Source organism: Gouania willdenowi, chromosome 10 (assembly GCF_900634775.1).
Source record: "Gouania willdenowi chromosome 10, fGouWil2.1, whole genome shotgun sequence".
Lineage (NCBI taxonomy): Eukaryota > Metazoa > Chordata > Actinopteri > Blenniiformes > Gobiesocidae > Gouania > Gouania willdenowi.
Genome location: NC_041053.1, coordinates 23911317 through 23933979, shown reverse-complemented (window position 1 = coordinate 23933979; position 22663 = coordinate 23911317). Strand labels below are relative to the sequence as shown.

Below are 22663 nucleotides of genomic sequence, written 5' to 3'. Positions count from 1 at the left end.
TTAAATCATCTTGAAACTGACAATGTAAATACATAATTCCAAATGAAAATTGTAATTCCGAATTAAACTTAAATCTGAATTAGGCGGATGGTTTATTCTGATTTTGATTCCCAATTTAATAATTCATCGATCTTGTAAACACCTCCCTTTAAATTAATTCCGGTCATTCTGCGCATGCTCAACTTGTCGCAATGATGCGCCGGTGATGCCATAATCCAAGATGGCTAACCATTTTGGAAACATACCAGAGACGGAGTAAATGTGGCCCCATACTGCATGCACAGGCTACAATATCACCAAGTTTAACATAGTATCAGTTGTTAGAGCTACTATCTTTACCAGGGAGCCAATATCTATTCCTAGTTATTGTTTTTCAGTGTTTTACTGGGCTTTATTTTATCTATTATAGTTCCCATCTCCTTCTCCTGCTCTGTGGATGAAAGTGAAATGGCTATTTCCATGTAACACTTTAATTCCGAATAATTTAATTTGTATTAATTATTTCAGAATTTTAAAAAAACATCATGTAACCGTGGCCAGCGACAGAAGGAAACATAATTTAAAAAATACTTTCCCAACTTCTTAGGGTGACCAGTTGCTGTTCACTGTTGTACGGGAATAAATAAACCAATCATTTAATGATAATGAAGGAATACATTGATAAAGATTTGATCTAATAATACACAAGTGATATAAAAGAAAAACCAAAGGAACATGAAACCAGAGCTTCCCTGAAACATATCATGTTTCCTAACATCCCCTAAGTCTTTTGAAATACCATAAACACATCCTGCTGATTGTTGTCATGACCTAGAAAACCACATTTCATGTTTTGACTACATGTAGGCATGACTCCATAGATGTAGGAATGCTAGAGTGCCAGAGGGGAAAACAAGATTCCCTGTAAAATATCAATATAGACCAAAAGATTCAGCTGTTTGATAATAACTCAGCATCTTAACAAAAGCTGCTAAAGCTAAATTAATCATCTGTGCTGTGGCTTTTTGGAGAAACCTTTTTCTCACCTCTCCTACAGTAAAAAGGCTGACTGATGGATGAAGAAGCCAAAAAGTTCAGGAACATGTTTTTCATTGTCAAGAGACCATTATGACCGGTCAACCTCATGTTCAGTGAGTCACAGGATATAATATTAATTTAAAATCTGGTTAAGAGTCCTACTTTTATGCTACTTAAAGGTCATGAACTTTACAATAAAGAAACATTGAGTTAAAATCAAAGACGAGAACACAAAAATGACCATCTTCTTTATATGCTAAAAGCTGTTTGGTTTCTACATTCTCGTTTACATGATAGAGATGTGGATGTGTGTGCATGTGTGTGTGTTGCTAACAAAAGCCAGGTAAACCAGATGGCCAGATATGCTTGAGGCTTTTTAATGACATTACACGCATATGCAACAATGTATTCTCTCATCAGGTCTGTGCCCCATCATGATAAAAACCCTTCTCCTCAGATTCCAGACATTACTCAGTCGTGACACTTCTCCGATCCTCATCCTCTTGGAAATCACGTCTGGACGTTTTGCAAACTTGTATCTTATAGTACATCATAGATAAACTGATACATTCATGGCAAGGATGGGATGTTTTGTTTATTTGTGTGCGTGTGTGTTTGTGCCGAACAGACCATGTTACATATTTACACCGATTCACTAGGGTCTATTTAACTTATTTTGATTCATTTGCAAACAAGTTCTGTTTCACAAAACATTTTGTGATTCAATATACTTCCTCGTGCATCGTGGATTCCTTCTCTATTTCATGTCCTATAAGAACCACATCAAGTTATCATAAAGGAAATGATCATAAGTCGAAAAACAACAGTAATTAAGAAACTAGTTCCGTAAAATAGCTAGAAAAGGTTGGCTATTTTCCTAAAAAGTTCAAGATATTGAAATTTCACTAAGAAATACTGAAGGTTAATAAGGAAACGGCTAATTGATGGAGAGAAAAAAAAAAAACATCATAAACAAAAAGGAGAGGAAAAGCAACATAAGTACAGATCAAAACCAAACTAGAGCTGCAACTGACGATTATTTTTGTAGTCGACTAATCACGATTCATTTTTTGTTTTGAAGCACATATTTTTGAATCGCTATTTTAACGCACCTGCCTTACAGGTTCTGGTAGAGGTGGGAAAATAATCGATTTATCAAATTTGTAAATAATGGATTTTTATTTTGCAAATTTGAGTTTTATATATATTTATTTATTTATTTATTTTCCCACCAGTTTTTTCTGACTTTTACACGTTCCGTCCTTGTGGGTTACCATGATGTGAGCCAGCAAGGCTATATGTGTTCCACAGGCATGTTTAATTTTTTATTTGCACTATGCTGAGATGCTAAGCATGATCTTTTTTTTTTCAATTGTAATGTTATATGTTATAAAATATGTAGTTATCTGCTTTCTTAATCAGAAAATTGAAGCTACTGTGAAGTTGCTGTTGCACTTTTGCTTAAACCTAAGTTAAAGCTTGAAATTGTTGAATGACAGAGCCTCATTTACTTTTTATTTTGGGATTATTCTTTGAATTTTAACTCTTGAGGACCATTGCAGCAATAAAGTTGCACTTTTGACAATATATCTGATGTCTGCAGTCATTTTTAAGTGCATTGAAAAAAAAACTACATTTAAAAATCGAATCAAAACTTGACTTTTTCTTTAAAAAATCTGAGATTTTTTTTTAGGCAAAATTGCCCAGCTTTAGGTTCTGGTGGTAAGAACTTTAAACAAACTAAAGAGTTGTGCATGGTAAGGTGTAGTCTGAATGGAAGGTCTGTATGGGGAGTGCATGAACCTCTCCTCAATTCATCCAAACGCAGTTTGGTCCGCCATTCTTCCTCTCTTGTATTTTCTAATTTCCAGCATTTAAACGGTCAGGTGATAGTGGTACTGCCTCCTGCAGTTCATTTAAGGACCTGCAACAGGAAATGGCTGAGTGCCGGTTTCATCCTTTGTTTACAAGATTAAACGACGCGTCGACGCTATAAAATCTGCGTCGACAAATTTTTGTAGTCGACGTTATCGATTATGTCGACTAATCGTTGCAGCCTTAAACCGAACGATCAATCACAAGACAAAAAAATGTCAAATAAACACATACCTGTACGCAAAATAATGAACAGCAATGAAAATAAAAGCTGTCATCAAAAAAAATTAAATACATAAAACAGACGTGGATCTATTGATTGTTTAAATTGTTTTCGTTTAGTTTTTTTAAAAATACGTAAAAAGTATATATATATATATATTGTAAAAATAGCAGAATAGCACTGTGCTGTAACAGTAACACTCATACAGATATGTAAACTACTACAGATCCCTCAGAGAGCTGTTTATATCTCATGCTCCACAATACCAATTCCTGTCCCAACATTAGTTAATGGGCTAGTCGAGTGAATGGACTTCCTTTTTCCACTGATGACATCATATATCAACTCCGGCCTTCTGTTTCCTCTTCCTGTCAGCTGACCCACTCCCACTTTTACTGTACGGTGTCCGACGACCCCATTCTAAACACAAGGTCTAGATCCTACACTTGATAATGGAGCGGGTCTGCCTCTTACAGCTGGGTTTCAAAGAGAGGATACTATTGTTCAGGCCATTGTTACAAAGCTTTATTTAGCACGATGAGAATTCCTTTCTACGAGCTTGGAGACATTTGTTATGTCAGTGGACTTTTCCAGTAAACTTTCTACATTGCTGAGAGGAACTTGAGCAGCAGGTGATGAGAACATATGGAAATGCTTATTAGCTTCAGTGAAGTTGTAAACATATATAAATTTTTTTTAAAAAAAAAGAAAAAAGGAGAAAAACATGTTCTCCCCACTGTTTAATGGGACTGAAGGAGATGCTTTAGGTAATCATAAAACGTCAGGAACAATCCTCTATTATACCGACATGTGGATTAAAAAGCACAACAAAAAGGTGAAATTTTAGGACACATGCATTCCACAACACGCATAACGTTACAACTTTGCATTTGGATTGAAATCTACCGGTACCAGAGGTTTACATTAAAAGGAAGCCCCTGGCAAAGTACGACTAAGCATTTAGCACAGCAAGCTTTACCGTAACTAATACTGATAACTAAGTCTGCCTAGAGAAAGAAAATGTGCTCATAATAATGAGGCCTTTCAGGCAGTGGGTGCTTCCATGGTGATGGCGTGGGAGAATTACATGTCTGGGCACTCCCGCTCACCTGCTCATGGATTTTAAGGCTTGAAGAACAGCCACGAAACACCAAAGCTTTTGATGTGTAGACATCTTTGTGTACGCACACGCACACACACACACACACACACACACACACACACACACACACACACACACACACACACACACACACACACACACACACACACACACACACACACACACACACACACACACACACACACACACACACACACACACACGACTTCAAGAGTGATTATGTCAACATTGCAGCCGACTAAAGCTGTTATCTATTTGGGTCAAGGTTTTCATTAACTACTGGTCATGTTAGCGAAGCAGTGAAGTGAAACGCTATTCACTTTGCTATAACATCAATTTAACAAGCTCTAAAGCACTTTTACTTTGGTCCATTGAGTTACATTTTTAGAGATGAGTGCCAATAAAATTCAATTTACTATGAACAGTTGGACAAATAAGTACTGTAAGTAGTGGAGAAGGAAAAGGTTGTGTAAATTACAGCCTTCGAACACTTCAGTGACTACTTATGAAGGTTATTTGAAACTTTAAGGGTAAAACCCTTTACTAGTGCCCCCCTCCCCATCTCATTCAGCTCAACAAAGTAGCACGGTCACTGTGTTCGAAATCACACACTAACTAGTGCTGCACGATTATGGCCAAAATTTTTGATCAATATTGTAATCACGATTATAATCACAATTATTGATCGTATTAGGGAAACATATGTGTTCTTATTGCACTACTTCTAAACAAACAATATAGTTTACGGTGTAAAATTAAGCTTTAAAAAATAATTGTAACTAAAAGAAAAAAAAAAGAGTCCCTATTTTAAATGTAAATATTGCCGACAGTCAGGTTAATTATGCAGCCCTAATACTAACATACTATACACTACACACTCAATGAGTATATACTGTCTACTATATACTATTAGTATGATTAATATGGTGACCGTTCCCACTGAAGTATACTTCCAAGTTTCCAAAGATGCATTTTGAACCTAAAATGACAAAAAGCGGAAGCACACTAAGGCTAAATATCTCTGTTGATTCTCCACCTTTGAAAGTTTTAAAAACATTTTAAGCAAGAAAGTGACCAAGTAGAATATCAACTTGTCATCATTTGACCCATATCACTCACGGAAACACATTTCATGGCAACATTTTGGATAAGCCAGGCTTAAAGCTAGCCTCACGACCAATTTACATTGGTGGTTGAATTGAGTATGACTAGGGTGCCACTGTGCATACTCAGGAAATGTCCCGATATATACAGTAGTATACATCCAGGTATTTCTTGCATATTCAATCTTTGCGTACTATCTAATGTAAATTAGCAGATGGCCTGTATTAAACTGACGGTGAGGCTGATGCATGCGTTTCGCGGTTATTGAGATTAAAACGAGCGTTTAAACAACCCGTGCACGCCTGGAAGTGCCTGTTGTGTCCCCAAGTGTGCAACAATTATTATGACGGTACTGATTAAAAAAGGAAAAAAAACAACAGAAAATGCCCCCTACGTTGCTGAAAACTGAACGTAAGAGGCGCCATTGCTCCGTAGAGGAGTAAAATTACAAAGTCGGGGGCCCCTATGCTCAACAGCGCTGGCGAGAACCCTGGTATGAGAAGTACGCTAGTATGCAATTTTGAACGCAGCCACTGTGTGTATCTCAGGGCTGTTTTGTGTCTGTGATGATAAAAAAAGCCAATGAAGGAGAGATGATTTGATTATTCTGGTTGAGAAATCCCTGTTGAAGCTAAAGGCCTGTTTATCCTAAACCAGGTTGTTGGTGCTTTAAGACTTTGTGGAAGATCTTACACCACGGTACGGAATCATAAGTAGTTAGAAAACCATTCCACTAACTAACAACGGCTGGACATTCAGACCAATGCATTGTGTAAGAGCTTGTGGTATTTGTGGCCTATAAGTTTGCCAGCATGTATTTTGCTTTTAGCAAACTTATTTTTTATGTAACATACAAGTACACAATTTTATCTACTCTTCATTAGCAATTCAGATGTTTGTACGTTAGTGTGCAATAGTTTTCTATCATTAGAAATTCACCCTATCCTATGGATTATGGTAACCTTACCATGATCTTAAAGCTTTAAAAAAAATAGGTAAAGATATAATACAGGCTGCATAGATCAATAAATCAAAGAGTCTTTGCTCGAGAAAAAAAAAAAAGAAGATGTTAAAGGTTGAAATTACTATTCAAGGGTTAGTTTTCGCCTGCACCATAAACACTCCATTTGTTGACATCTTTGCGCATTGCATTATGGGATGTGGAATCGTGGAGACGGGTGCATAGAAGTGTTTTGATCCGATATCAAACGGAATACAAGGAACAAACTGCAACAAAATTGAGGTGAAGTGAATGACTTTCCTCTTTGTCTGACAAAGAAACACAAGAAACCACAGGAAGAATGGAAGAAAAACACTTTAAGCTTTTACTACAATATACAAATGGCAAACCAATCAGGGGATTTCTAGGTAATTCCCCATTTTGATGTTGGACAGTCTGATGAACATTCTGATAAACAGATAGTATCAATGAACAAGTTTCAAAAGCTCAGTCATAAAATTGTCCAGTGGAGATTCAGATCAAATGTCACAGAACTGGCCAACATGTAGAGCTGTCTTTAAGCTCAAACCACCTTGCTCTCACTATTTATCTCTCGTGTTTTACCCGGACCTGAGATGGCACTGAGGGCTTGACTCTTTCCGCTGCCAGACAAAGGCTCCACAGTGCAGCCAATATGATTCAGATCCCATATCTGCCCTGAGTCCTATGAGATCACCACAATGCTATGTCTCCCTCAAAGAAATATATTCACAGCCAGAGAAAGATGCTGTTTAGCAAGTGAGAGAGCTGCTGTACTGATGTTGCACAGCCAAGGGTGAAATAGGCAGAAATTCACATACGCACAAACACTTGCACCAAATCAGGGTCACACATGCTTCAAGGGAGAAAAGAGGCAGCTTTGTTTCCATTTGGGGTTTTACGTGGTAATAGGATTTTGACTGCAGAATGGTCCTCAGTTTCAGGCCAGAAAGCAAACACAAAGTCCAAGCTCTGTTGTCTGAATAAAATCACCATGCCAGGCGTTTGCAGTCCTTTAGCAATACACTAGTCTCAACACAATGTGAATTTGATGACAGGGAATGAAGTTTCATACAAACAAAATATTAAATCTGCCGCCTGCAAACTTTAAACTGATTAAAAGCATCATGGATTGCATTGTGAAACCATTTCAAATTTAAACTCGGTCAGTAATTCCAAGAAGATGTAACTCTTCATGTGAGTCCTGAGCCAAACTGTGACAGAATGGCCATCAGAGCTCATTAATTCTCCATTTACTGTTTTGGGGACAGCAAAATGTTGGCTCAAACCAGGTTTTCACTGCCAACTGTTCATGCAAATTTGCAAGGAAGAACAGTCAGGCACACGTTTTACCAAATGTCATGGCTTCTAAAAGAGGGGAAAATAATCATACTAATGAAAATGTAATGCCCGTATGATCTGATTTCAGTATTTACTCAGCATCCCTCAGTCTTTGACCATGACTAATGTCTTAAGCCTTTAAACTAAGAGATCTCCCCTTAAGTGGGGTACACTTTTATTTATTTTTTTAAATCTGAAACAGACCCACTCAAGATGATAAAAAAAATCAGGCATAGAACAGTTTTGATGGACTCTGTCCCACCGTCGACCCTTCTCAAAGCCAGAAATCTTGCGTGACCAAACGAGATCTCACAACGTCATCTAATCCTGAGTTCCGACTTTGGGATTTTCCAACCTTCTACTTGAAAAAGTGACTTGGAACACCACCTGAAGTCAGAGCTCCTACTTTGTAAAGTTGGGGAAAATAAATCTAACACCATGGTGGTCACCCATGTTTGAGATAATGGCTACATTCAGTTCCCTGTCACAAATCACGGGGTCATTAGTCTGGAATCGTCGGCTTTTCCCACACGTGTGTGGTCGTAAATACAGGACAAGTTTAATATTTTTGATTGTTGGTCCCCGACCCTTTTCAGAGCCGAGGATACATTTATAAAACATAAGATAATCTTGAGTTTGCCATCCTTGGCCGGGGAGGGGGAAAATCACGACAAATACATCTTTGTATCATTGTTTGACACGCTAGCATGGCAAGAATGTAAGGTTATTTTTAACATGCATCTAAAATGCATTTCAAAACTGATTTAGGCATTTCGTGTTACTGTTCTAACTAAATAGTGTTATCAAGAAATACAATACACCGGTGACTGTTTTAAAAAGGAGTGGTGTCTCAACTTGAATAAGGACATACCACAAGACATGCCATCAGTATCATCTGCACATTGGCTATGTCTCTTTATAAATGACGTCAAAGATATAGCTGCTGTGAGGTAATGTTGGAAAAAAAAACAAACTATGAGCGAAACAAGTGTGTTCAATTCATATTGTACCATGTATACTGTACGCGTGCAGAACAAAGGCAAGGGGATAACTGACACCTCAAAGAGTTCAAAGTTTAGCATTTTTGGGTGCTCTTGGAAAAAAAAGGGGGAAGAAATGTGTCAAAAAATGGGGAAACTAACTACTAAAAAGCCTTTTTTTTTTACAATGGCCAAATCATTAAAAAGCCAACATCTTTTGACCAAACATGGTCTTCGGCTAACAAACATATGGTTGTTGTCACACCTATATATATATATATACTCACTGGTATCATGTATTGGCCACTCCCACGCCTTGTGATGGGAGCCAATCACAGACTCAGACAGAACAATGAAAGGGAAAAACAGGTGAAGTCATTTAAGTAATCAGCAACACTTGGAGAGACAACAAACCTGAAAAACGATCAAAATGAGACATTTTTCCTCATTTAGATTTTTTCAATTTTGGAGTTCCTGCTTCCCCCATTTTTTGGTGTAAATGTGTGCAATGACAGACTTTTTCACACTCTGAGTGTGGAAATGGAGATGTGGTGCATTGTTGTGCACCACATCTCCATGGAGACTCTATACACACAACCATGCAGAAAATGACCATTGCTCATTCACAATATGGACTCCTGCATGTGCACATGTCCAAACCTCAGCATGTGATAAATGGGGATCTGTTTTAGTCACAATGGTTAAAGAGGGGAATTCCACCTAACAATGATCCATATTTTACAGCTTCTACATGATAGTGCATCCTATATAATACTTGACAGTAGGGCTCGGCGGTATGGCCAAAAATGTAAATCATGGTATTTTTCAAATCAATTTGTTTTTTTCATGCATAATCAGCATTTTCTACTGGTTGAGAGAGGAATTACTGCAGTGGATTGACTTAGGATGGTCTATTTTACTGTCATGATGAGTCAATATTGTAGAATAATTCCACACTAGTAGTAATACAAGTTTACAACAGCAGCCCACAGGCTCTTTGCTGCACTAGCTTAGCTTTAGCATTAGCTTGATTTCTAGCTTTAAATGCTGCATACTCAGTGGTGTGGTGGTTTCTTATGGTGAATAAGGTAGCGTTTTGTCTGCAACATAATAGGAATTACACATTTTTTTTTTGCGTGTTACTGCCGAACTGCCGACATGCTAAGCTAACTGTGCCTGAGTGTCGTTCTCCTGTAGCAGAGGCATGCGCATGCAGGCACACGCAGCTTCAGAGCTTTCAATTGTGTCTTTCTGATCCATTTATGCGTATGATTTACACCGTAACTAACACCAGAGCTCTACTGTTTACCTTCCTATTTAGAAGTGCAACGTTGAAAATGGTCTGGTCTGAAACGCGGCGCAGCACAGCGTTCCAAAAGTTGTGTAATCAAACACACTGGTACGGAAAAGTATATTAAAAATTCATATCATAAAGAAAATATATTCGGTATATGGTATGAACAGTTATACAGCCCAGCGGCCTACTTGACAGCATTATTGTATATTTTGTATTTGATTATAAACTTCACTTAACATTCCTGGGTTGCCAAGGACTTATTTCAATTATTTTCCATTGGACACAACCAGGTAAAAGACAGTTGCTGCATTTCAAGTCATTTGTTTCTTTACTGGAAACTTGGCTTTGTGTCAAAGGAAAAATAAGAGCTAATTTTATGATCTCAAACACATCATTCATGTGATCATATACTGTAAAAGTCAGCCTGGAGGGAAGAAGAACTGTATACAGGCCGTCTACTTGTCTATACATGCTACATATTTATATATTCTATATATTAGATAGTTCAGAGCAGTATATTGTTCCGTTCAAAGGCTTTTTGAGAAAAGACTGACAATAGTTCAATTCAGCAAATCTACTGGCTTGAATCACAGAAATTATAGTTAGAGTTCATCTCTGTGGGACTGCCTCTCCCATCTCACACCCACCTGATGCTGCACATCCCAGTGAAGCCATTGTGGAAACAAAACCAGTACTACACTGATTTCAAGCCCTGGTTCAAGCAGTGCATATGATCAGGTGTTCTGTATTCTGTATTGTTGTTAACATCAGAAAGCTTTTGAAATGCAATCAGTTGAAACAATGGGAGAATTCTCTTTGAGATGAGTGTTAAAAAACTAGTACATGTTTATTACATGAAATACTGAAGGCTCAAGCTGAAGCCGTTTCTTGCTATATGCAGACCATCGGGTTACACCAAAATGTGGACGCTTATTTGCTGGTTTGCGTCTAATGTGAGGCTAGATGTCAGATTGCAAAGTCTTCAGCGCATTTCTGATTTGTATAAATATAAAATATTACTTATTATATTATAAATATACAATATAAATTAAATAGAACAGTTCACTCCATTGTGTTTGGCACTGAAAGCTGATGAAAATAAAATGAATGGAAAAATGTAAAATGATGCAGAGATGAACAGTGTAGACATTATTTTTCTGAAATTATAAGCTCAGATCTGCTTTGTTTTCCTTTATTTATTCTTTTTTGATGATGTAGGCATGGTCTAGTTTTTAATTCACTCTCCATGTTTAAAAGAAGAAGGTGTCATTCCTTAAATTGCACTTTAAGGTGTTTTTCATTCACTGCCCTTGTTTAAAGGAAGAAAGTGTCATGCCATTTGTTTTTATATGATTCCAAATTTTATTTAAACATTGGATTGACATCTCGAGTTAAATGTTGCTTGTATTTAATGAGCAGAAGAATGTTGGACTAAGTGTTCTACAAAATGAATGGAGAGCAAAGTTATTTGTCTCGTCTTTTTCTGCTGATCCGAAAAATGATCCAAGCCGTGACTCAAAACCGTGATACGATCCGAACCGTGAGTTTTTTCATCCGCTGCGCCACTAGAAATGTGTATATTCTAAAACGGAATTGGGGACGTTTTGAAACTGAAAATGGGAGGTTCTAGACTTGGGGCCCAGGTTTGCGCCACAATCCTAAGGTTGAGAAACACCGAATCAGAGAACTTCACTATCAGGACAAAACGACAAATAATTTAGGATTCATAATGAGTTTACTCTAGACATGTCTGCAAGAACGCAAATCTTCCAAAGCCTGTCAATTGATTCTACACCCTTGAGTGTCTGGGTATGATGTGTTAGGAGAGTAAGACAATCCTAATGTGGTTAAAGTACTCAAGAAAAACTTTAGCAACCTTGTCTTTATGTTGTATATGTGCAGGGACGGAAGCATTGTAAACAGCCGAGAGGATTTAAAAAAAAAAAAAATGTGACAAAGATCTAGAATATAAGAGGTTTTCATTACAGAGCATTATTACATCACATGTTTACCAGCTTGGCAGCAGGATTATCAGACTTCTAGAAAACTAAGACTAGCATATTCAGCTCCAGTGGATCAAACTAAATATGTTACACTAACAGTTTCCACTACAGCTCAAAGGGAACAGAAATAAAACATTGGATCTGTAATGTGGGGGAAATGTCACCATGCTGGGGGGCCAATAGCACCACTCCCTGAGTAAACACACATGGAGTGGAAACACAATGTGCATTTGGAGCAACATGAAAACACTTTTTCAAAGAGCTCCATTGGTGGTGTTCAACATCTGACACCTGAACCTAAACTAGGTATTTGACTTGAGTCATGATAAGGGAGATTCACTTTCTACAACAACATTCTGCCTGTGCATACAATCTCTGTTTTTTTTATGTTTCTAAGCAGCTGAAGGAGAACAGAAAATAATACCAACAGGTCATCTAAGGTGTTTATTATGTATGGAGATCAGATGGGATCTCCCAGACAGCATTTTTTTTTTTTTTAAGTATTCCCATGGTTAGATAGAAAAATGTGACAAGTGCAACAACATTTAAAGTCCTATATTAATCTCATGAATTACTGAACCTATTGAATGAGGTCAATTGTGCACTAAAAAGTGTGTTTGCATGGAACACCAAGTGTTTCTAACCTTTGGAGATATATGCAACATAAATACATAACATGCATGAAACTCTGCAGGGTCAAAGCCAACACTTTTGATTTAATACTTACATTTGGTGCCGGTTGAGTCCATGATGATGATGATGATGATGATGATGATGATGATGATGATGATGATGATGATGATGATGATGATGATGATGATGATGATGATGATGGTCGTAGGGGTTCAGTGCAGATCCATAGTTTGGTGTACTATACAGCAGACACTGACAGACACACACGTTCATCCAGTTTGAAGCTGCAGGCGTGCTGGGAAACAGAGGGCAGGCCGCCAGTCTACTGGGCCGGGTCCTAAAGTCTGCCATTTTACCAGCACCATGATGTGCGCTCTGTCCTGTTTACGCTCAACAAGTGGCTGCTCTACGGAAGAGGATTAGGGCCAATTTTGATGGAGAATATAGTTTTTGGTGAACCAAGAATGAAATTGACATACAATGTCGAGATTAAAGTAAATAAAAAAAAAAAAAAAAAGAAAGAAAGAAAACGAGATTAAAGTCTAAAAGACAAAATTAAAGTCGAAAACACGAGATTAAAGTCAATTCAACTCAAAGTACAATGTCGTGATAAATGTTGAAGTGTGCCAATGAAGTGAAATCTACATTACGTTTTCAATTATCCATGTTCAATTACAATTCAATCATGAATACGATAACCAGCATTAATAGTTATTATTTGTCCCCTGAAAGTCAATTACAATTACGTTCTCAACTACTAAATTTAAATTACAGTTTTACTAACTTTTTATTCGTATAGCATTGTGATGAAAGAATGCAGTTTTTTATGTGTACGATGTTAATTTTTTTTTTAAATCATCTTTTCATCTATATTTTAGTGCATTTTTTTATAATATCTTCCCCGCACCCCTGAACAGGAATAAGTGGGTCTGAAAATGAATGAATGAATATTATAATATCTAATGTAAAAGTCCAACTAGGGACAAGAGTTGGATTTTAGCAATAGTTATAAACTTTGTTCAAAACATGTTCCATCCACAGTATTGTGTACTACTTACTGTATGTGTAAACCATAGACCTGTTTTGCATTTGATTAAATTGTAATTGACAGTTTTTATTAAATTTCCATGGTAATTGCAATTACTAAGTCAATTATTTTATCTCAATTACAATTCAATTACAATTACAATGGTGACAGATATTTTAATTACAGATATTTTTAATTTATATCATTAGTTGCATGATTGCAATTATAATTGACCCCAACCCCGGCTAGGACCAATTCACCATATACGACAACAGTCTCCATCAAAACTGGCAGTAATATGTTTCCATACAGCGCCACAGACAGGACTGACTCTATGCTAGAAGCTGTTGGTACCGGAACCAAAACGATAGACTTCAGAGTCTACTTCAGAGATTACAACGCCATGTTTATGAGCTAAAAAAGAAACTTTGAAGTACAGTTTAACGCATTCATTGATACGGCATTTTGTAGATGGCCAAGATCTGCTGTTTGTTGTATGTGGTGAATTGGACCTCCTCAGCTTCTGTAGATTTGATTTCATTGGTAAACCTTTGACTTTTCTCACGATATTGTGTTTGGAGTTCATTTTTCAAAATTTCGACTGTAATCTCGGTATTTCAACTTCATTCTTGATTTGCCCTATCAGAATTGTCCCTCATCCCCTTCCGTACTGTAAAGGTTAATCTACTTTAGAGTAACAATAAGTAATCCATACACAACATCTTTAATTTATTACATTTTAGACAGAACAGAACCCGCATGTGATAGCATGAGTACTAAGTAGCATAAGTGGCTATGCAAAAATGTCAAATATTTAACATATTTAGAAACTATCATTATTTGTCTTCACTAGCAGCACTTGGATGGACTGCTGCACTAGTCTATTATTACTATCCCATCTGAGGTTAAACAGGGAAAAAAGTCCTGCACATGTTATTGAATGATTACTCTAAAAAGATAAGTATCTTTGGCTATGGCCATTTGAACCACTAACTATAAACCTGTTGAACCCAGTTTCTTTTTTTTTTGTCTATTTCAGGTCTAAATGTTGTCTTTGCTTTTATCATTAATATTACCAACCATTTTTGCACAAATGTACTGTATGTGCATGTCTATTACATTTTTCCTATGGGTGTTTGTTTAGTTTTGGTTTCATTGCATATCATGTTAATATCTTTATTGTTTGTTTTTACTTATTTCCTCACAAAAGAGCAAGGCGGTCAGAAAATTGATGGATTCTTAAACTGCTTCTTCTTGAGGCAGCATTTGCTTTTATTCCAAATAAATAAATTATTCCGATGGACTAATAAAATCATAGGCTACGCTACCAGAGACTATGAATGTCATTTTGTCTGGATTTTTGCTGAACGTCTCTTTTTTTTTTTTTTTTTTTAACCATCTCAAAAGGATGTTCAAACTTTGATCACTTGTAAAAACTGTAATCAACCTTCAGAGCCCTCATGGGATTTTCCCTACACTTTTCAAGTGATTCCATGCTGGAAGGCTTAGAACTATAACCAACAGGATTATGTTTGTAACAACACATTATCAGTGGGCTAAAAAAAAAAAACCTGTATCATGATAATCTTAACACTGTTAATTCCTTATTAGATTTGTTTTTTTCTTTTTTTTAGTTACTGCTGATTGCATTGTCCCTTTGTACGACTTGTCTCCTCGTCACCTTTTTTTTTTTTCTAACCACCTGAAAGATTCACACCTTATTTTGAAGAGACTCATTAGTAGCTGAACACTTCTGCTCCACAATGTAAGGAAAAGACGGCAGCAAAGGATGAAAAAACATCACTAGGAACGACTCTTCACCATAAGGATGTTAGCCCTATGGTAACTTTTGGAACACTCCCTGCTTATAACACGTTAACAGCAAATTGCCAAATTCCACTTGTAAACTATGCAATTCTGTAGCTTTGAAGATCTAAATATAGATTTGAAATAGTGAACAAAAAAAACTGCTAATGAGTCTCTTTTGCAAATTACACGAGCGCCGTAAATAAAAGAAGAAACTAAGTGTGATTTGAAGTTTATTTTTTGTGACACAATCAAATATAAGAGTAGTCAAATGAATCAAAGTCTTCAACAACCCTGGATCTTTCCTTAGAGTGTCTTCGGCATGTGAATATAATCTTTGTAGCTATAAAATTATTGGATAATTGTTCTAGAAACAGTATAAATAATTGTGAATGCAAATACATGAAGGCGTATACTACCACCTTCATCCTTAATGGTTTAAATCTTCATTCTCTTGCCAGGTGTTGAATTAATGAGGAGAATCGGAGACTGGGATTGACTGTCATTTGATAACTTAATCCAATTATTTGCACATTTCTTACCTTAAAACTGCTTAGTGCACTTTCTCCTATTGTGGAACTAAGCTTTTACCCAGCATTACTGTACATGGCAGGGATGTGTTCAGTCTTATAATCACACTTTGGCTTTTATTTTCTTAAAACTCAAAGTAGCTCACATGATAACAAGAGATGACATTACTTGTGTGGAAAGTCAAAAAAAACTCAAATCCATCCCATAATCAAAAGCTCACACTCTTCGTATCATTCACTCTGATAAAGTGTCATAGATGATGTTCTGTATCTACATTCTACCCATTTGGATTGCTAGTGGTGCACAGTCATAATTAAAGTGAGCGTAACAATTAAGGCAAAGCCAAAATTCTCCTCATTAGATTTTAGTACTGCAGCTCTGCTCTCACAACAGTAGAATCATGTCTTCCTAGGGAAAACACAGCACTACTTAATGACAGTCACTATTGCTTCCACTCCACTCCTGCACACAGCCACAGCTGCACTGGCACACATGTAAAATATTAAAAAGCCATCTGTATTGTGCATAATTCCCTTTGTGGTCTTCTAGTACTCCACGTTTTGTGAATATCAGAATTTGGTTGAGAAAACAGTTTTTCAGCCATGGCAGTGTGACAGAGTACAACTCTTCTTCTTTGCTTATGGCGATATTCAGCCAGGTTTGATCAAAAGAGTCGAGCCTGTTTCTTTAGCTCGTTTCTTTTCCACAAAGCCAGTCGGTCGAAATCTTCCATGGTCATACCGAACACTTGGACAAACTCCTCTGGGGACAAATGGCGCTGGGAACATAGGGAGAAAAGGATAAATAACACTTTATCACAGTAAACCCTCATGTTCCACTGATCCAACAGTAATGTTCTGTAAGAAATATTAAAATAACGATAAATTAATATTTAATAATTGAAACTGTGTCTAGCAATTATGTTGTGACACTGACATGTTTTAAGAAAGAAAGGACAAAAAAAATAAAAAAAAGAACGAGATGCATTTGCATGATTAGAGACATACATGCAGTCTTGTTTTTACTTTAATTTTCACCATTTAGACACTTTAAACCTCACTTTCTTTAAAGGGGACATATCATGGTTTTAAATTCTTCCTTTTTAGATATAAATCATACAGTTGTGGTCTATATAAAGCGGAACTGCAATGGTTGGGTCTGAATTCTTCATTATTATAGCTCCACCCCTTTTCTACCCCTTTTCTGATGTGCTTCTGAGAGCAACTCGTTTTGGTGCGGTCTCTTTAAATGCAAATGAGACACTTCATACCCCGCCCCCTCTTCAGGTGACACTCAGTTCAACTCCACCCTGCTCGGCCATTTTTGTAGTTTGATAGAAGAGATACGGCTATGTAGCGGCACATAAACTTTTTATTCAGAGGTTATTTACAAAATGTCAACAAAGGAAGACTTGTCCATCCAGCCTTACATGTTCGAGCCAGAGTCTGACCCAGCGGAGCGAGATGAAAATGAAGATGATGAAAATGAAGATGATGAACCTGCAGAACCCTAACAAGTGAGCTAACACAAGCACTGAGCTAACGCTAGCGCCAAGCTAACGTCACAAAATGCATTTTAATACAGTCTTTTCGGAGACAAAAACAACAAAATGAAATGACTAATGAAAACTTTAGACTTAAATTAAATCACGTAGGCCATATCATCAAGGATCTAAAACGAGCACACAGCGCTAACATGGAATTGACCCCTCAATCAGACAAAGTCTTTCGGCAAATCCTTCTTTATACTGGTGGAGGTTGCAGAAGCAGTCATCCTTGAAGTGCTTAGCGCACACAAAAATGACCTTACCCACAGATGTGGGTACATTTCCGTAAAAAATAAAACTCAACCAGGCACTTTGAAAAGGTTCTGATGCTGGGAGACGGTGTAATGAAGCGTGTGGGTTACGACATCCAACAACCGAACATTTTGACTTATCCTCTCGTAACTTCGGCATCCTTGAGCGTGGACTACAAAATTGCAGCGAGAAATAAAAATGGCGGATTGCTCGAAGTGAGTCGATGTCCTAATTTCGCAGTTCCGCTGCAAATACTGTGATGTAGTAGTTCAAAAAACGTAATAGAGAATAGATAAATCAAAACAGATTGAAAAATATGACCAAAACAGAATATAAAGATATCTACGGAGCATTTGATTTTTTCTGTATTTCTAAACACTCTAAATATACAACAAAATGCATTTAAGGGCTAAAAAAGTGGATTTAGCATGATATGTCCCCTTTAAGACTGCCATAACTTTTAAATCAGAACTTTTAGCAAACTCAAAAGCTCTACAAATAACAAAATAATAAAAAGAATAAATAAATAAAGAGCAGAATAAATAAAAAACTAAATACAAAAATAAAGGTATACATAACTAGCTGAATAAATAAAAGGTAGTCATTCCAGGAAAAACAGATAATGTCTAATGAACAGAGGCTTTACATGATATCACTAGAATATAAATAAAGAAGTGTCTCCTAGTACGTAACACGTATCCATATACCAGCATTCTATCCGTACAAAAGATGACGTTACCGGAAGTCACGTGACCATTCCGTGCTGTTAGGGTTAGTTAGTCTGTAACGTAGGTTAGGGTTACGGTTAGTTAGTCAGTAACATAGTTGACGTATTAAAACAAGTGCATAGCATCCCTATAGCCAGTTTAGGTCACATGGTGCACCTATCACAATACCTAAACTGGCCAATGGGGGGCGTTGTGTACAGAGAGAATGCCGGTGTATGGATACGTGTTTGGTATTGATAGCCACTGCCTATAAAAAAGAAAGTGTATATTTGTACGGTTGCCGTACGAACAACCCCCGGTGCTATTGGTACGGTTACCGAAGTACAAGTACGTAGTTTGTAGGTTTAGGGTTAAGTTTTAACCCAATATCGCAACAAATTTTAGGGTTAGGTTTAGGGTAAGGTTTAGTCTTAGTCACGTGACCTAAACTTGCCAAATAGGGGCGCTGCGTATGGATAAAATGTCGGTATATATATATAGTACAGCAACCATACACATAGCCACTGCCTACAAAAAATGTGTCCTGAATTACAATCCTAATTCTACTTATGATAAATAAATGTTCTCCCTGCAGTCGTATGAACAAAAACAATAATTTTCAAGATTACAGTTGGACAACACAATTGGAGGAATAAGCCACAGGATAAAATAGCCTTAAAAAAACAACAAGAAAAGCTACAACTTTTCAAACACCCTTTATAACAAAAGTGCACCTACCTCTAATCTGGCTCTGTCTACATCTTTGGGAAGCCTGTTACGCCCTCTGGTGGTGACAATAAGGGATTCATATGGATGGACCTAGAAGAGAGGTGGAAAAAAAAAAGAGATAACAGCTATGATTGATTTTCATAAAAAAAAGATTAATTATTTAAGGAGTGTTCATAATAAATCTGACCTTGTATTCCGCTGAGATGGAAAACATAAATAAATCCAGTTAATACAATATTAAATGAACACACCTTTAATTGATTGCTTTATAGGCCATGGATTGTTTAAAATCAACTCACCTCTGCCTCCCCAGTTGACACCACTACCACTGTCATACTGGTACTGGTAGCAATCAGCACTCTGGGGCTGCAGGTGCACAGTAAATAATAGAGGGAGAAATACTTTGATACACAAAGCTTCTGAAGAAAAATGTTTAGCCATACAGTATGTACATGGTTAACGCACACTCACCCTATGAATGCCATTACGTCCGTACCCCGGTAGTGATGCTGACTTACATGCAAAATCTAAATCACAAATATATGAGATAAATATATTTCAAAGAACTTAGAACATTTAAAAACATCAACATGTGATTTAAAAAAAAAAGAATATATATATATATATATATATATTCTTTTTTTTTAAATCACATGTTGATGTTTTTAAATGTTATAAGTATATATATATATATATATATATATATATATATATATATATATATATATATATATATGCATCTGTGAGAGCCATAAATCTTGCTTGTTTGTAGGTGCCAAACACTTGTATGCAAAAATTCACAAATAAATGATTTAATAATCATACAATGTGTTTTCTTAGGATTTTTTCGCAGTTAAAGTGTTCTTCTGCAGACCTCTCATCTTTTAAAGTGAGACAACTTCCACAATCAGTGGCTGCCAAATACTTTTTTGCCCCACTGTATATATTTGGATTTGTTGACTTTTCTAAACTGTTTGTTTAAATTAATTTTCATGAAGTGGATGAAAATATCTGCTTGTGTGTGTATGCATTTGCAGTGCCTACTACTATTACTAATACTACTACAGTACTACTACTACTAATACCACAACTACTACTATTACTACCATTATTACTACTATTACCACAACTACTACTATTACTACCATTATTACTACTATTACCACTACCACTACTACTACTACTACTACCACCACCACAACTACTACTATTACTACCATTATTACTACTATTACCACTACTACTACGACTACTACTACGACTACTACTACTACTACCATTACTACTACTACTATAACTACTACTACTACTACTACTACTACTACTACTACCACCACCACTACTACTACTATTACCACTACCACTACCACTACTACTACTACTATTACTACCACCACTACTACTACTATTACTACCACCACTACTACTACTATTACCACTACCACTACTACTACTATTACCACCACCACTACTACCACTATTACCACTACTACTCCTACTACTACTACTACTACCACCACCACTACTACTACTATTACCACTACCACTACTACTACTATTACCACCACCACTACTACCACTATTACTACTACTACTACTATTACCACTACCACTACTACTACTATTACCACCACCACTACTACCACTATTACCACTACTACTCCTACTACTACTACTACTACCACCACCACTACTACTACTATTACCACTACCACTACTACTACTATTACCACCACCACTACTACCACTATTACTACTACTACTACTATTACCACTACCACTACTACTACTACTACCACCACCACCACTACTACTACTACCACTACTACTACAGTACTACTACTACTACCACCACTAGGCAAGGCAAGGCAAGGAAAATGTATTTGTATAGCCCATTTCATACACAAGGCAACTCACTACTACTACTACTACAGTACTACTACTACAACTACCACCACTACTACTATTACCACTACCACTACTACAGTACTACTACTACCACTACCACTACTACAGTACTACTACTACCACTACCACTACTACAGTACTACTACTACCACTACCACTACTACAGTACTACTACTACCACCACCACTACTACTACTATTACCACTACCACTACTACTACTATTACCACCACCACTACTACCACTATTACTACTACTACTACTATTACCACTACCACTACTACTACTACTACTACCACTACTACTACTACCACTACCACTACCACTACTACTACTACTATTACTACCACCACTACTACTACTATTACTACCACCACTACTACTACTATTACCACTACCACTACTACTACTATTACCACCACCACTACTATCACTATTACCACTACTACTCCTACTACTACTACTACTACCACCACCACTACTACTACTATTACCACTACCACTACTACTACTATTACCACTACCACTATTACTACTACTACTACTATTACCACTACCACTACTACTACTATTACCACCACCACTACTACCACTATTACCACTACTACTCCTACTACTACTACTACTACCACCACCACTACTACTATTATTACCACTACCACTACTACTACTATTACCACCACCACTACTACCACTATTACTACTACTACTACTATTACCACTACCACTACTACTACTACTACCACCACCACCACTACTACTACTACCACTACTACTACAGTACTACTACTACTACCACCACTAGGCAAGGCAAGGCAAGGAAAATGTATTTGTATAGCCCATTTCATACACAAGGCAACTCACTACTACTACTACTACAGTACTACTACTACAACTACCACCACTACTACTATTACCACTACCACTACTACAGTACTACTACTACCACTACTACAGTACTACTACTACCACTACCACTACTACAGTACTACTACTACCACTACCACTACTACAGTACTACTACTACCACTACTGAGGTGTTGTGTGACTGTTTAGAAAAAATAAACTGCTGGATGAGTGAAAACTTCCTTCAACTAAACCATGACAAGACGGAGGTGATTGTCTTTGGTAACAAGGAAAAGAGGACTGCTGTCAGCAATTATCTTGAGTCTCGATCTTTAAAAGCTAAAGACCAAGTCAAAAACCTTGGTGTTCTGATTGACTCAGATCTTACATTCAGCAGTCAGATCAAATCTATCACAAAAACAGCGTTCTACCACCTAAAGAACATCTCCAGAGTGAAAGGTTTAATGGCTCAGAAAGATCAGGAGAAACTGGTCCATGCTTTTATCTCCAGCAGACTGGACTATTGTAATGGTCTTCTAACAGGAATCCCCCAAGAGAGCATCAAACCGCTACAGCTGGTTCAGAATGCTGGAGCTCGGGTCTTAACCAGAACAAAGAGGTCAGAACACATTACTCCAGTTTTAAAGTCTTTACACTGGCTCCGTCAGCCCCAGAATAGACTTTAAAGTTCTGCTGCTGGTGTATAAATCTGTGAATGGGTTTGGTCCAGAATACAT

The 22663-nt window shown here is 37.0% G+C and overlaps 2 protein-coding genes across 7 annotated transcripts in view; both read right to left on the bottom strand.

The window, feature by feature from the left end:
* afap1l1a (actin filament associated protein 1-like 1a) overlaps nt 1-12944 on the bottom strand; it is a 31986-nt gene extending 19042 nt beyond the window's left edge. The window contains exons 1-2 of one of the 2 annotated variants that reach the window (XM_028460358.1): nt 12777-12943; nt 12670-12746 (exon numbers count right to left, since the gene is read on the bottom strand). In XM_028460358.1, coding sequence (XP_028316159.1) covers nt 12670-12691 — 22 coding nt within the window. In that variant the 5' untranslated portion in view covers nt 12692-12746; nt 12777-12943. Of the gene's footprint in view, nt 1-12669 lie in introns of both variants that reach the window. The other variant, XM_028460360.1, reaches the window with a different exon arrangement.
* Nucleotides 12945-15624: 2680 nt separating this feature from the next.
* The window catches only part of ablim3 (actin binding LIM protein family, member 3), a 65572-nt gene continuing 58533 nt past the window's right edge, over nt 15625-22663 (bottom strand). For all 5 annotated transcript variants that reach the window (XM_028459352.1, XM_028459354.1, XM_028459355.1 and 2 more), the window contains 5 exons: nt 19645-19700; nt 19473-19539; nt 19361-19371; nt 19183-19263; nt 15625-16717 (listed from right to left, as the gene is read on the bottom strand). In XM_028459352.1, coding sequence (XP_028315153.1) covers nt 16604-16717; nt 19183-19263; nt 19361-19371; nt 19473-19539; nt 19645-19700 — 329 coding nt within the window. In that variant the 3' untranslated portion in view covers nt 15625-16603. The remainder of the gene's footprint in view (nt 16718-19182; nt 19264-19360; nt 19372-19472; nt 19540-19644; nt 19701-22663) is intronic.